Below are 15,101 nucleotides of genomic sequence, written 5' to 3' on the forward strand. Positions count from 1 at the left end.
ACAGCTATTAAGCTTACTGTCTTTTATGCACATCTCTCTTGCTGGTCCTTTTTATTAGTTTTTTTTTTTATCTCACCCTCACGCAGAGCTCTGCTTCTCTAGAAGCAAATTTCCTGCAGGTTTTTCCACCTCAAGGGTTTCTCCCGGACGCACCGAATGTAGCCGATTGATGCCGACGGAGAGGAATGTCACACCTAACCGTGATGGTGAGGTTTAAAACTGGCTCTAGTGGTGCTGCGCAGGCATTCAAACAGCCGAGTGAGCGAGCTTTAACACTGGTCAAACCGGAGGGGACGGTGAAAGATGTGGCATGACGTGCGCCTCATACTAAAGCCCAGATTCAGCCAACCTTTTGTCTACCAAAACCGTCAAACCCCGACAGTCAATTGTCCGCTGCCGCAGACTTTTGTAGCAGCACTTGTCTTTGGCACCCAGTTGTTGTTGCACTTCTAGATGCTGTCGGTATCAATATTTCTCCTCAATGCTCGAAACAAAACCAAAAACGGAAAAAAATAAATAAATAAATAAAAGTTTTCTTTGGTGAATCTGGCCCTCAGTAAGTTTTGTGAAAGTGGAAAGGAAGCAGAGCAAAGGGCTTCATCAACAAGTCAGAGCATTAATGTCTTTTTTTAGTTTTTCCTCACCTTGGGTCCTTTTGGATGCTGTCCACCGATGGAGACCTGCCCAGAGCAGGCTCAGGGGGAAGGGCCGGGCCCGACTTGCTGTAAGGGGACTCGGTGGAGGGACAGAACTGCAGAGTGCGGTACGGATTGGCGTAGTCGGCCGCCCCGCCTCCCGTGGCGAAGCTGCCTCTCTGGAAGGTGCCGGCGGCGCTCTGGCTTCCCGTTCGCTGCAAGGGGATTGGGTCAACACCGGGGGAGGACGGGGCTAGAGCGGGAAGAGGAGCGTAAGGATGAAACAGATAGTTGAGGACCTCTTGGTACAGCTGGTTCACCACTGGGGGGGGTTTAAGGCAGGCGGGGAAAAAAGGGGAAGGAGAAGCAAAGCACAGGCAAACACGAGCCCCCCGCCCCGCCGCCAAACCCGAGGATCCACGCACGGGAAGCAGGAGCAGTAGAAAGCAACGACACCGGAGGGAAAAGTAAAACAAAAGCACACATCATGAGACAAATACAGACAACTTCAGCTGGACAAGTGGGACATCAGATGAAAGTATTAATTTGAAAAGTGTAGAGACAAGCATAAAAACGTGACAATTACAGTGGATTGTTGTTCTACGTTGGACACACTGTGTTGGCTTACGGTTGTATGAATGTGGAGAAGTTAAAGGAGTATGAATATATTCTCAAACTGATTCCCGTCTCTTAGTGGACTTTTGAACTGTTCTTTTTTGCAAAGCTACATTTACTTCCACTTAAAATTTCCAAACTTTATACAAGAAAGTCACAAAATAAGACATTAACATCACATTAACAAATACATAAAACAGGTTTCTTATTTGCCCATAAACGTTCACTGAAGTTTTATACTTTTCTTAATTTCTACTGTGTTGCTAGGCTAACGCTAGTTGGATCACACAAACCAAATGTGCTTCCAGTCTCCCCAACAATCAATAACATTTAAATGAGGTTTGGGAAAAACATCGAGGACCCTCCTATGAAATTTAGTATTCAGAGTCTCACAAAGCTCCTGACATGTCAAGATGCTATTTGTTTTCTTTTGTCAGGGTCCAACTCTGCTGAATGCCCTCGGTTTACCATGGGAAGCAAGCCTTTTATAAACTCCTGTTTCCTGGCTAATGTCACTTTGTTGTAAAGATGTGGGACTGCTGATGGAAAAAAAAAAAAGAAAAAGGTCATTTTCAAACTGTAGCTCAGACAAAACCGGATCGTAAAACAGTCCAGGATAATGTAATCAACGCTTTGGGCATTTCTGTGGGAGTCGAGTTGGGTCATCTTTCGTATACGTTGCCAGATAACTACAGGACCCCCTGCAGAGGCGTAGTGGTGCTTCTATGGTATTCTCCTTGGAAAATCTGCAAATATTCAACATAACATTTTTTTTTTGTTTATCCTGACAATTTACCTCCTTTCACGTTAGCTTATGAAGAAAGGAGGCCTGAAAAAACACAGTAAAGGAAGGGACGGAGGGCATTTTGATAGAAAGCCATTTATTTAACACATCTAAGTCTCATATGTTTGTCTAAATCAGTAATCTGGACTCTGAAATATGAATCAATATGAAAATCAATAAGCAATTTCCCAGCGAAAACGTCCACCTCTTTTACCATCTCACCTGTAAAATTAGAATGAAAATTATTTTAACCATTTAAGACAGGAAGCTGATGTAAATGATTGTTTTCCACAAGGAAACAAAAACAAAACAAAAAAATCCTTAACTGTTGAAATAAAACTAACTTTTTTTGTGAAGGATATGAAATGGACATTAAATGACTTTTGCCATTTCCCAAACCAGATTTAACGATAGCCTAGCAAAGCTGTGGTCATGGTTTAATGTTTTACGTATGTCTGAGTGACACATAGAGGTGACATAAGTTGAATCATTCAAAGACGTCTGTTGCTCTCTCCTGGCACTGATCGGCATGCTGTGGATGAATTTTCACTGGTGCAGACAGAGTGCCTGCATAGCAAATAATGAGCACTGTATGGCTACAATTGTGAAGCACACGTGTAAAGTGCAATATTGTTTAATAGTGACTGAGTCGCATTGCGTATGCCACAGAGCTTTTGACCAAAAAGAAATAAAAGAATGCAGGCCAACTTTTGGGAAAACATTATTTACGCTACGATATCAAGTGCACAAGATTGGAATTGACTTTACCTCCACAGTGTGTAGTAACTAGTTAGATTTATTCACTCACATTTTCTTGGGTAACTTTTTTTTGAAAAACATTCCTTATTGGAGTATTTTTACTGCGCTGTACTTTTGACTTTTACTTGAGTAAGTTCATAATAAATGTTGCTAGTAGTAAAATTTCTCTACCCACTGAATGGAAAAACAAACATGTTTTAACAAGAAACAATCAACAGACACACATGCCTCCAGGTTTCGTTGAAGCTTCATAACTTTTATGTTGAATAAATTGATTTGGAAAGATTCTTTTGCCTGATTTTGTTATTTTTTGTTACCTATATAAATTGTCATTTTAAATTTCCACTTAGCTTTAGATTTTTGGTCCGTCTAATGATGTAACTTCCAAATATTAAATGGGTCGATAATTTGATCAGTTATTCTTTTTTACTCTTACTTGAGTAATTTCTTGGATGGCTACTTTTTACTTCTTCTTGGGCAAAAATTTGCTACTCTTAGTCGAGTCCAACATTTTTGGGTACTCTGTTTATTTCTCACGGCAGCCGATCAAAACACCAACGCCATTTCTACACTCTGCATTTTGCTTGTGGATAGTTGCAGAACAGCTCTGATGCCATCCCTGTGTATCGTTTCAGTGCAGCTCTGTTTCACCTCTGGCTCTATCTCCTGTTCGATGTGTTGACTCTCTGCTTAGCCTCCATCTGTCAAACCTCCTGTCTGCACACCCCCAACCCCTCCCCCTCTCCTGTCTTGTGGGATTTTGCTTAATAGACCTCAGTACTTGTAGACATCCCCCTATATGCCCCAAACACACAACCTCTGTCAATATATGTCCGCTCACCTTGTCCTCTAAGGTTGGGCTTGGTGTAGACTCTGTCCTCGTAGATGGGATCAATGTGGTGCTCGGGGGACTGCAGGGGCCGCAGTTCGGAGCCCAGGTGACTGTGCTGGCTGCTGTACGAACCCCTGGAGCCTGGAGGACACGACATGATTGACTTTAGACAAACACGTCCCTGTTGAGTGGAAATATAGTTGATGACTATCACCAAATAGCCTTGTGTTGTGTTAAAAGCCATGTCAGACATGCTGAAGGAGAGGATGGATGATGTAAAAGTATTTTTGTTTGATTCCATATTTTCTGACAATCTTTGTGAAGATGTGTAATAATAAAAATCTTAAAATAAATGTGTCTTTATTTAAACTTGCACAGTCACACTAGAAATTATGGAGAAAAAAAATCGAGACTTTAATTAGAATACATTTATTCAGAGTGGACAAAAATCCATTTTCCATTTTAGAAAATAACCTTTTGAACCAAAGCCTTGTTGATAACCCCCAAAAAACCCTTTTAAAATAAATAAAGGTGATTTTTCTTTAAATGCCAGTATTTATTTTATACACTTTTACTCATAATTCATACTTTTTAATTGATTAGTCTCTAGGATGCTCTAGAAACCATCACTCTCAGCTACCCTGGGGTTTACAAGTCATTTCAGCCACTGGCCACTAGGGAGACCCTGTGAGAACCTGTATGTATCCTCCCTTCCTCCACAATGAGAAGAGTGAAAAAAAAAATATCCAAATCTCACTCTTTTGAGAGCCACAGCAACAAGAAACATCTTGACATCACCATGTCTCCATAACAACCGTTAGTTGTTGAGAGTGGTGTCACAAAAAACCCCACAAACTCTTTTCCGCTTTTTCGTCTGAGACGTGAATCTGCGGCGTTTGCAGAGAACCTTCCAGTTGGGTTTGATGTTAAATTTTTCAGCCGAGTGGAAGATCTGTGATGCTGCAATCTGCCGGTTTCTTTCATAAAACGTCTCGTTAGAGTGCGTAGCACTATAAAACCTTTACGCTGGAAATGTGGTGACCTCTGCCACAAAAACTATAAATCGTGTAATTACGGAGCTTTTTAGGAACACGACGACGCAAAGAAATAAGCGGAAATCAACACAGACAGGGCACTCCAGACACAAACTCAAACTTCTTCCATGGTCATCTGAGTTTCCAGACTGAAATCTGAAAAACAAAAAAAACAACAAAACAAAACCTGTGGGATAAGCTGAAGAGAAGAAATTATGAGCAATGATCTGGGATAATCTAGAGAGATTGTGAAAAGAGGAATGGCCAAACATGTCTCCATCTGCTCCAACCTTGGGAAATGTCAAAGAGTGCAGGCCCCAAACGACTGAAGGCGACTGAATGTACTGATAGCCATGCTTAAAACAAGCGGGATTTTTCCCAGTGTTAGGTTGTGGTGCTGCAAAAAAATACAAATAATAATAATTTTAAAAAAATTATTTTAAGGATTTTTACACATCGTTACCAGAGGTGAGACTGCTACAGTACGGATTTTGAAAAGCTGAGAAAGATGAAACCCTGAAATGGTTTGAAAAAAACAAAAACAAAAACATACAACAAAATTATCTGGAGTATAAGCAACATATCTCATCCATACCTTTTTTTAAAAAATATCTAATGGATTCTGAATAGAATATGAAGCCGGTTATATCACACATTAGGTGGCATGTGTTTTCTATCATAACTTTGTCCCCAAGCTTCTGAACGTTAATCACACATGAACGGACATCGGGCTCATGTCACATTGACTAGCATCCACAAAAATTAAAGAAAGCCCTCAAGAGAACCCACCAATCTGATGAGATCGTTGGTGAAAAGGAATCGCAATAAAACAGAAACGGAGTTTGCAGCAGACGAGGGACACGGAAGCCACAAAAAAACCCCCAAAACAAATTAAAAAAACAACTAATGAAACAACGAGCTGCGAACGTTTTCACGTGATGTGACCAGCACGCACATTCGAAAAGAAGTAATGAAATTGCCTTGACCTCTACCTGCCAGGCTCCCAGGCCTTTGCAGGGTTGCGTTGGCGTAAAGCTCGTGGGAGATCTTGTAGCTGTCCGCTCCGATGTGATGCAGCATGCGCTTGGTGGGCGACAGGGTGGCGTAGCTTCCCACGGCCGAGCTGAGCTGGTGGATGGGCAATGAGGTGTGGTTCCCACCGGGGGAGGTGGCCATGGGGAGCGGGGAGGAGGAACCGGCCGCCATATTGATGGGCGATGAAGTGCTGCAGGGAAGGGAGGAGCAGGTGTTTTATCGCTTTTGTGTTTCGGCACTTCATAACAGCAGGTCTGAACAAAAACATTCCATCTAGTGACGGTCTCCTTTGTAGAGTTCTTCTTCTTCTTGAAATAAATGTGTCTTAAAATAAATAAAAGCCTGGGGAAATGTGTCTTTACATTGGACCAAAATTGGATAATTTTCAAGCTAAATTGGCCAGGCGTAGACAAAAAAATAAAAAAATAAAAATAAATAAAATCAAACTAACTGCGAGCAGGTTGAGTTAGCAACACTCTTCATTGCGGAAGCAGTCGCTAAAAGAAGCTAAGGGAAGAAGTTAGGTTTTGTACCTATCTTAGCTATTTTCAGTTTCATTGAGATGTTTTATGTGTAGAGGAAGCACAAAGATGTAATTCTGTCAACATTTCTGAAAACAGGAGTGTCCAAAGTGCGGTCCAGGAGCCATCTGGGCCCCTAAACAGATTTTGTGCGTCCCCCAACTGCAGTTCAAAAATGAAGCGAGTTTGGCCCGTCGATGCAGGTGGAGACTTTTAATTTGTAATCAGGGTAAAAATTGTCACAAGCATAATTTTCTTGTAGAGGAAAATGTAAAGTACGACACAAAGTATTTGCCTCTTTATAACAAAGTTTTAACAAAAGGTAAAACCAAGTTTATCCAGAAACGCCAACTCTGCTGCACCCAGATCAGCTTTTATTCTTCATTAAATGTCGCTAATTATAGCAAAATTTTGAAAGAAAGTGACCCAGGTCTTGTTCTTATTATTGAAGATAAATGAATTCAAATGAGCCCAAAAGAAACTCAAAGCCAGATGCTTTCATTTCAATACTGCAAAAATGCTAAATCTGCTGCAGCATATTAAGGCCATTGCCGAAAAAACTCACATTTTTAGATTCACATCATAAATTTTCTTCAAAACACTTGGAGGTTTCTATCTTTCAAATGTCAAAATCTTTCTTGAACTATTCCAAGTTTTCTCGAAAACGCATGAGATTAATCACAACATTTCTGAGTTTTTAGCAAATATTTACTCCTTTTTTCCCAGCAATAAACACCCGAATACACCGTCATGAAAATACCTTTCAAGTTTTGGATGTACGATAAATATATTCCTTGATTTTACGTTGTTGTTTTGGCCTGCCACTACTTTTTAGTCTACGATGTTTGGACCCACCTGACCTAAAAAGTACATTTTCGTGTTGTACTTGTACCGATAGATCAGAATCAGATAATGTAGCCATTGGCAGGTCAAACCTTCGTATTGAAGACCAGAATGTAGCCATAAGATCCTGATTGTTGAACTGGAGTCTATTTTTCTTAAACCAGCAATTTAGTAAAGCCCATGCATTAGATCTTGAATGAGAAATTAAAATGATCACATTTTGACTCAATTCGCCTGGATTGAAAATATTAGACTGGATGCAACTTGGAAGAGAAGGAGGTTTTTGCACAGACCATTTTTGGACTAAATGTACAGAAGGACTCATATTTTATATTGTATATTTCACATGTCAATAAAAACAGTTAATTATTTGAACTGTTTAAATCATTTCTAAAATTTCAATATTTCTGGGGCCTCTACAGGCTGGTGATGAAGATTGAAAGAGGCAGAGTGCACCTTTAACGGTTCTGTCTGTTTTAGAAGAGCCAAAAAACCGGGAATTAAAATTTTAATCCGCCACACTGGTAAATTAAAGTTCTGAAGCGTATTTTAAACCCCTTCACTTTGGTCCAGCTGACGGCTCTCTTGCTTGGGCCGCGTTTCCGCACAATTAGCTCTGTACAACAGCTTGTTAGCATGTGGAAACACGTTATTTAACAGCAAGCTCATTCGCATAGTCAGGTCGTGGTATATTTTAGTGTTGGAAAAGCAAATCACAAGACATAATCAAAGCGGCGTACCGACAAAGCTGTCTGCGTGTCGTTTTCTGTCGTTTTTATTTCCTCAACAAAATCAAACTACAGAATCAGACACGGGCCCCTTGCTGCTATCAAGGTATTTATACTGCAAACTTCTGGCAACTACAGCTGCTGGTACTTCACTGTAAAAGTAGAGACATTTCTTTTACAGTGTGTGCCAAATTTGTAAGAAGTTACCGTTCTAAAAGTACTGGAAAATTTTGGTAGCTAAAGAAAAATCCCTCGCCGACAACAGGGAAAGCCGCGTAAACGAAGCAGTTCTAATGAATTTCGACCGACCTGTAGGATTTTGCGAGTCGGCTCGGCGACTGTTTGGGTGAAGACACTCTCTGCAGCGTGGCGTAGCTCGGCATGTCGGCGGAGGCTGAGCCCAGGCGCTGCAGCTTGGTGGGGGATCCCACCGCCTGCAGAGGGGAGCTGACACGCTGCAGTCCAGGGAAAGAAAAATTAAAAATTAGATTAAATCATTTGGACATCATTAAGAGGGAAGGATAGTCCACTTCAAAAGGTTTCCCGGGTCTTCGGTTTTCAAAAATTTTTTTTTTTTTTTTTTTTTTAAGTCTGTGAACATAAACAAACAAACGAAGAGCTCCGAGACAAAAAAAACCTCTGATTGATGACGAGCAGAGAGTTGACATGAAGAGCTGGACAAGTTGGAAGGATTTGACTTAGACAAAAAAAGCAACCGTGAGCAAACGTCTAAAAACCAGGTTCACTCGTCATTTTTATTCAGCAACAATTTTTGCTAAATGAATGGGATGATGAAACCCTCCAGTTGAATTGTAGAAAGAAAAAAACAACAACAACAACACAGCACCAGACCGAGCACGGATCGTCCATTATCTACACAGGATTAGTTCTTTAGACACAATTAAAATGACAACATGTGCACAGAGAACGACAAACCAATCTATTTCAGTTCAAACGCACAGGAAACTTGACTATTTTCATGCAAAAACAGGAGAAGCAAACTCGTGTTTTTCTGCAAATCTTCAGCAACGAAGTTTCTACACTACGTGCGATCCGGCAGACTTGACTAAACTACAGCGAATCAAAGTACAATCATAACAACAAAGTGACTTTTTACAGGAGCATCCTACCAAACACTTAATTACTGCTGTTGTTTTTGTCTGACCTTTCAAAATGAGATCAGATAATATTGGTAAATAATGACACTAAGATGTCTTCTGTTGCTTTTGTTACGTTACAGCCTAAAAGGCCTAAATGCTACAAAATGCAAAATTAAAATGCTAAAAAAAAAAAAAAGACATTGCTTACGAGGCTTAGCAATTGCACCATAAAATTGTTTATTGTTTTATCTATTGTCACGCTGTATAACTAAATATCAAAAGTTAAATTTTTCATATCAGGACTTGGTGAGGAAAGACATTTGGGCTCAATCTCTATTTCCTTGCTGTGTTCAATGTCAATACATTTTACATAAAGCAGAGTTATGTTATGAATAATAGGACCGTCTAACAGAATCCGGTCCAATCCATCCGTAAAAAACACAGACGTGAAACTGAAACCCGCTCCAAGAACCAGAAAATCACTAATAAATTTAAGCTTCAGGTTATAATGGAGAAAAAACAACAACAATAAAAAGACATGGTATATGAATTCTTTTTGCAGTGCTCTGTAATCAAAAACAGTTTGCTGGGCGTGCTCCGGTGGCGTAGGGGATAGCGCGACCCACATTTGGAGGCCTTCAGTCCTCAACGCCGGCCGTCGCAGGTTCGATTCCCGGACCCGGCGACATTTTCCGCATGTCTTTCCCACTCTCCTTCCCCTTTTCCTGTCAGCCTATTGTCATATAAGAGACACTAGAGCCCAAAACACCCCCTGAAGGGGAAAAAAACCACTAAAAAACAGTTTGCTAAAAATGAGCAAAGTAGAAATATAAAAAATAAAATATAAAATTCAGCTTTGACTTGATAGTTCTGCCACATTTATCTCCATATTGGATTTGTTTTCTCAGTTACAAATTTATAGGAGTTAATTGAACTGCAACCTCTGCAAAAAAAATCAACAACAACAACAACAACAAAACACGGCAGCTGCAGCGTTTCCAGAACTTTGTTTCAACCGTATGGGACGATTATTCGATGGTCCTTCAATACACAACGTCAACGTAACCGAGTACCTGAGCAGGCAAAGTGGCACAGGAGTAATACATGGACGGTCCGGCAGGTGGGGGTCCGCCCTCGGTGGACATGTGTAAGGCGCTGCCGAGGACCTGCTGGGCAAACGGGTCTCTCTGGGACTGAGAGGGCGAGTCTGTGGCCACCAACTGGGCGGCTGCACGGTTGGAAGTCACCTGGACAGATGTGGGTGGTGGGGGGGGGAAACCCAGGTTCAGCGAGAGCGTCGGCGGTGGGTCGGGAGGAGAGACGAAGAGACATTCACCTGGTTGTAGCTGTGAACCGCGCCTCCGACCTGCCCGCCGCGCGCCGCCACCGTTTCCCCGAGCGTCAGCCCTTGGTTGCTATGGTAACCGGCAGCCGCATAGGCATCCTGGCTGTTGAGCTGCAAAGCGCTCTGAGAGAGCAGTCCTTGTCCTGTTAGGGAATCGAAAGAGAGGACTTAAAATAACCGAAAGTGGAAGCATGATAATGATAAAGGAACTTTATCATTATTTCTTTAATAATCAACCCACGGTAATGTTTTGCTTCTTTGAGTGTGTGGTCGCTACTAGGAACCTGATACAAACATGTTAAATCTGGAGATATTTTGCAAAAAAATTAAAGATATATGTCAAGTGCTCGCTTTGTAGAGAAGACATAGAAAACTTGTCTTCTTGACAGAAGACAATAACGAAACCACGACCGACCCGCCCCGACAAACGGAGCCGCCGAGAAAAGGAGCGTGAGAAGCACTTTAGCGAGGAATGACACCAGGTTACGTCACCGACTGGAGCAAACGTCTGTCGAAAAGCCACCTCAAACCTCCGTCTCACTTCTGTCGAATCGTTTTTATGTAACTATTTTCAGATTCTCCTCTCTCTCTCTCCCTGGCAGCAGTCGATCTTTGTGGAAAGACTTATTCTCTCTGCGGCCTTGAAGGCATTTTGCAACCTAGTTTACATCCCACGTGTTACACAACGTACTACTTTATTATTACTTTTTTATTTTTTTTTTTTGCATGGGTTTGAAAAAGCGGCAGGTTTGTAACGAGCCTTGAAGTGAAAACGATGAGAGAAGGGCAGAGACTGCGGGATGACAGCTGAGGTACACACAGCTAAAGATGCACCTTTTCTAGTTTTAAGAGACAAATTTGCTTTTTCTTCACTTCTCTGGCTTCTTCTTAGTGTTTTCCTCTCATGCTCTGTGACCCTTGAACCTCTCCGTTCCTGCTCTCTCTTCTACGTGGCTTTTGTTTTGCACACTGCAATGCAGAAGTGTTTGGAAACAGGACAACTTCACAAAGTAGGAGTTGATTATTTTCCCCAAAAACCTTCAGATTTTTTTGTGCTTTTTGTTCTTTCTCGAGGATTAGTTCTGCTTCTTTGCACTACTGTAGCATTTTTAAATGGTGAAACTGTGCCGACCAAGATTAATTGCCTTGAACTGAAGGAGTCTGATGAGCGACTTTTTGGGGAAGGTAAAGCAATTAACCTAAAGCTTTCCGAGACGATCGCAGCGCCCCGTCACGGCTACGGCGACGTGCAAATTTAAATCATCTGCAAGCCGCGCCGACCTTTGTGGGAGCTCAAAATCAGACAGTTTAAAGTTTGAGGCAGCCATGTTCAAATGTCCGGAAAAAAATACAATAATTTAAAAAAATTAATAAATTAAAAAAACCTTGCAGACAGGAGGGAAAAGTCAAACTATTCTTGTAGACAAATGTTCCATCTTAACCCCTTTTTAGGTTACAAAACTAACAAATTGATTGCGCAAAAAATGTTCAGTGCGCACAATGCCGAGGCAAATTTAGACGTACTGGCCCGCGATTCAGAAGAACGTCCAAAAATGCATATCAAACGCTCTGACGACGGTATTTAGATCAAATGTTTACCATCTTAAAATTCCCCGGGGATTTTATCCTATGAGAGTCGATCATTTTCAAATGGGAAGAGAGGAAACGCTGAAGACCAAGGATTACTGTAAGTGCTGCAGCTGCAACATATTACCATTCGATGGACAAATTGTGTTTTGGTCATGAAATTGTATTTAGCATATTTTTGACGTTTTGACTCTAATTTCGGGATGATTGCACATTTTTTTTACGTAGAGTTGAATTGTTCTCTTCTAACACGCCAACAGACGGTTCGGAAAGGATCTACAAACGATTTGAGCTCATGGTGTTCCTCAGGGATTGGTTCTGGGTCGCCCCCTCTTTTATGTATCCCATTTTCTGTACTTCTGCGTTTGTTCTGGTACACAAACATTTGTAATAGTCAGGTATCATCTTGCATCCTACTCAAAGTGTGAATCACGCCTTCCTCGGACTGTTAAAATGCTTCTAACGTTACTTTCAGAGACAACTGACATAGTGCAGATTGGAAATGAATTCATAAATGGCACAAAAACAAAAGTTTTGTAGTAGTCACTTTTTTCTTTTTTGACAAATGTACTGCAGCGTGTTTCTACCAAACATCCCTTTAAAACATCTGAACTATTCCTTTAACACCTCTCAGCTTGATTTGTTGCCTGTTTCTTCTTTTATTATACATATATGAAGAAAGCTAAAATTATTAACCCCGGTAATGCAGACGAGGGAATCGGTCAACATCCATAATATTTATTGATGATTCATTTCTTTTGTACCAGAACCGTCAGCACCGGCAGGTAAGTCGTCAGATGAGCGTTTTGTAAGAAAGCATGCAGAAGACGCACAGCAGCAGGCAGCCTGAGCGTGACGGCACCAAAACGACGCACAGCGGCTAATTTTAGGTACCGCTTCGTCTGAATTTCAGAAGCTCTTGAAGTGTCACGCGCTGCTGTATCGCTTCTTTGGGGAGGGGGTGCGAACGTTCCAACAAAGTCTGACACAAAGAACATCCAGATGTGAGCGCGCAACATTGAGAAAACAGCATCAACGAAGCGCACTCTCACGCTGTGCCGGAGCTGCAAGGTTGGAATGTGCGCTGATGGTTCCATTAAGTGTAAAGTTGGAGGTTAAATTAATCTTTCTGAGGAGAACTGGAGACTGGGAGCCTTATGAGAACATGCCAAAAAAAAAAAAGGCTCAGACATTAAAATACTGTGTAATTTTTGATAAATCCCAATATTAATCCACTTTTGCTGATCAAAGCACTAATCTGCCCTATAAACAGTCATGAATACAGATGTAAAACTCATTTCTGTTTCTTTTTTTTTTTGATGCATCTTTGCAAAAATGTTGGCTAAGCATGGGTTACCCCAGTGCCTGCATTAATGCAGGCAGTGAGCAGCAGTGCATGTGCAGTACGGTTTGGTCCTGGTGCTGCGTTTTGGAAAACGGCCCACATCACTGCAACACAGACTTCCTGCGTCCGTCGTCAAATCTTGAGCATTTTTCACTTGGAGGACTTTTTGAGCTGTCCGCTTTGACAGAAGTCCAAAGAAAATGGAAAAAAAAAATATATTAAATAGGTATGCAGGTATATTATTGGCACGGTGTCGGCTGATACACTTGTTGCTTGTGAACAGGTTGAATTTAGTTTTGTGACGGTTTACAAATTTACAAGTTTCATTGTTGTCATTGTCTTAGAGAGAGCAAATGTCATGAATAAATTTGACTTTGAACATAATGAAAGTGGAAATTGTTGCATCATTTTCTGCATTTGCATTTGGCAGCAAGTTAAACTGACAAAGATAATGTGTTTTATTTCCACAGCAGAGAAAGCCACATAGGTTGAGTAAGTAGGAAAAAATATCAGTATTGATATTGTTAATCTGCCAAATGAGTTTTAGTGTATCGGCATATTGGATTTTGAAAAAAAAAAATCCAATATTGTGCATCCCTAAAAAAAAAATAAATCAAACCCTGAAATGCACATGAAGACACAAAGAGTCTTTGCATGTTTGCGATGATAAAAGAAGAGCGGGATCCGAGCGAGGCGGTTAGCATCCGCTGCATGGGACAGATTAAGTCAGCCGCCTGGGGCAAAAAGGAGCCTCTCTAGAAGAAGAAGGATGGAAAAATCAAGCTTGGCCGCAGTGGGAAAAAGAGAAGAATGAAAAAATTGCTTTAGATGGAAGCGGGTGACAGAGCAGACGGTGACGGCGGACTATTTAAAACGTGATATCAACCTCGGGGTCTCGTCAAGGCCGCGCGCGCATAAAAACGACAGAAAGTTGAGCGCGCAGAAATCGCACGGCCGACGGAGACCTTTGCACTCGAGGCTTGTTTTTACATGGATTCACGTTCACGCGTGTTTGCACACAGGCCCAAAGCCGGCGGTTATTTTCCCAGAGTTCTTAGGGGTTGTTTTTTTGCTGTTTATTTGTCACTTAAGGTGCGCTTTGTATGTATGGCTCGGGGAGCCTTTTGGGAATCAAAAAAAAAAAAAGAAGCAAGAAAGCCTCATAAATGCATTATCACTCAGATGGCAAAACACAGAAGGCTTCACTGAATCCATTTGAGAAACTGGCGTGCAGCACTGAAGCCAAATGCCCTCCATCTTCACGTCTTTGCAGTTTTATTTATTTATTTATTTTTTTGCCATTCATCCACAGGTTATATTAGAATTAAGTGAGTACACGCTCACAGATGGCTCATGCCTTGTGATCTCACGCATTAGCACACAGCACATCTGCGTACACCTGAAGCATGTAATCGTGTAGATATTCTGACCCGGATAGAGCCACTCGTTTTCTTCTATTCCTTTTACTATTCCTCTCTCTCTCTTTCTCTCTCTCACACACACACACACACACAAAGAAAAAAGGCAAAGTGGTTTTCTTCGTGACCGGAGTCGTCAATGGACGCGTTTTAATATTTCATCCGTTTTCTATTTCAGATAGATATTCTAGACGGCCGTCTGTGGATGTGCTGAGTCGGGAACGCAAGCATTAAAAGAAAAAAAAAAGAAAAAATGGGTGAATGCAGAGGAGACACGCAGATTAACATGCACGCTGGCTAACAGCACCGGCGTGAAGGCTGAAGACGCTCTCAGTAGTCTGCCGCTGTGCCCCACTGATCTGCTGCGCAGCATGAGACAGAGCAGACACTCTGCTTATGCCTCCTGTGAGCAGAGTTCAGTAATAACATTTACTTGAGTGACTTTTTTTTGAAGAAGAAAAGAAGTGTACTTTTTACCATGCTTTGCTTTTTACTTTTACTTGAGTAATTTTATTGCGAA

General features: G+C 41.4%; 1 protein-coding gene across 18 annotated transcripts in view; it reads right to left on the bottom strand.

The window, feature by feature from the left end:
* ctnnd2b (catenin (cadherin-associated protein), delta 2b) overlaps positions 1-15,101 on the bottom strand; it is a 185,682-nt gene that overhangs the window by 54,789 nt on the left and 115,792 nt on the right. For 14 of the 18 annotated variants that reach the window (XM_044134898.1, XM_044134897.1, XM_044134896.1 and 11 more), the window contains 6 exons: positions 10,223-10,374; positions 9,960-10,133; positions 8,096-8,241; positions 5,646-5,884; positions 3,635-3,766; positions 645-888 (listed from right to left, as the gene is read on the bottom strand). In XM_044134898.1, coding sequence (XP_043990833.1) covers positions 645-888; positions 3,635-3,766; positions 5,646-5,884; positions 8,096-8,241; positions 9,960-10,133; positions 10,223-10,374 — 1,087 coding nt within the window. The remainder of the gene's footprint in view (positions 1-644; positions 889-3,634; positions 3,767-5,645; positions 5,885-8,095; positions 8,242-9,959; positions 10,134-10,222; positions 10,375-15,101) is intronic. The other 4 variants (XM_044134912.1, XM_044134909.1, XM_044134894.1 and 1 more) reach the window with 2 other exon arrangements.

The sequence above is a fragment of the Gambusia affinis genome, linkage group LG12 (assembly GCF_019740435.1).
Source record: "Gambusia affinis linkage group LG12, SWU_Gaff_1.0, whole genome shotgun sequence".
In the NCBI taxonomy this organism is placed as follows: Eukaryota; Metazoa; Chordata; class Actinopteri; order Cyprinodontiformes; family Poeciliidae; genus Gambusia; species Gambusia affinis.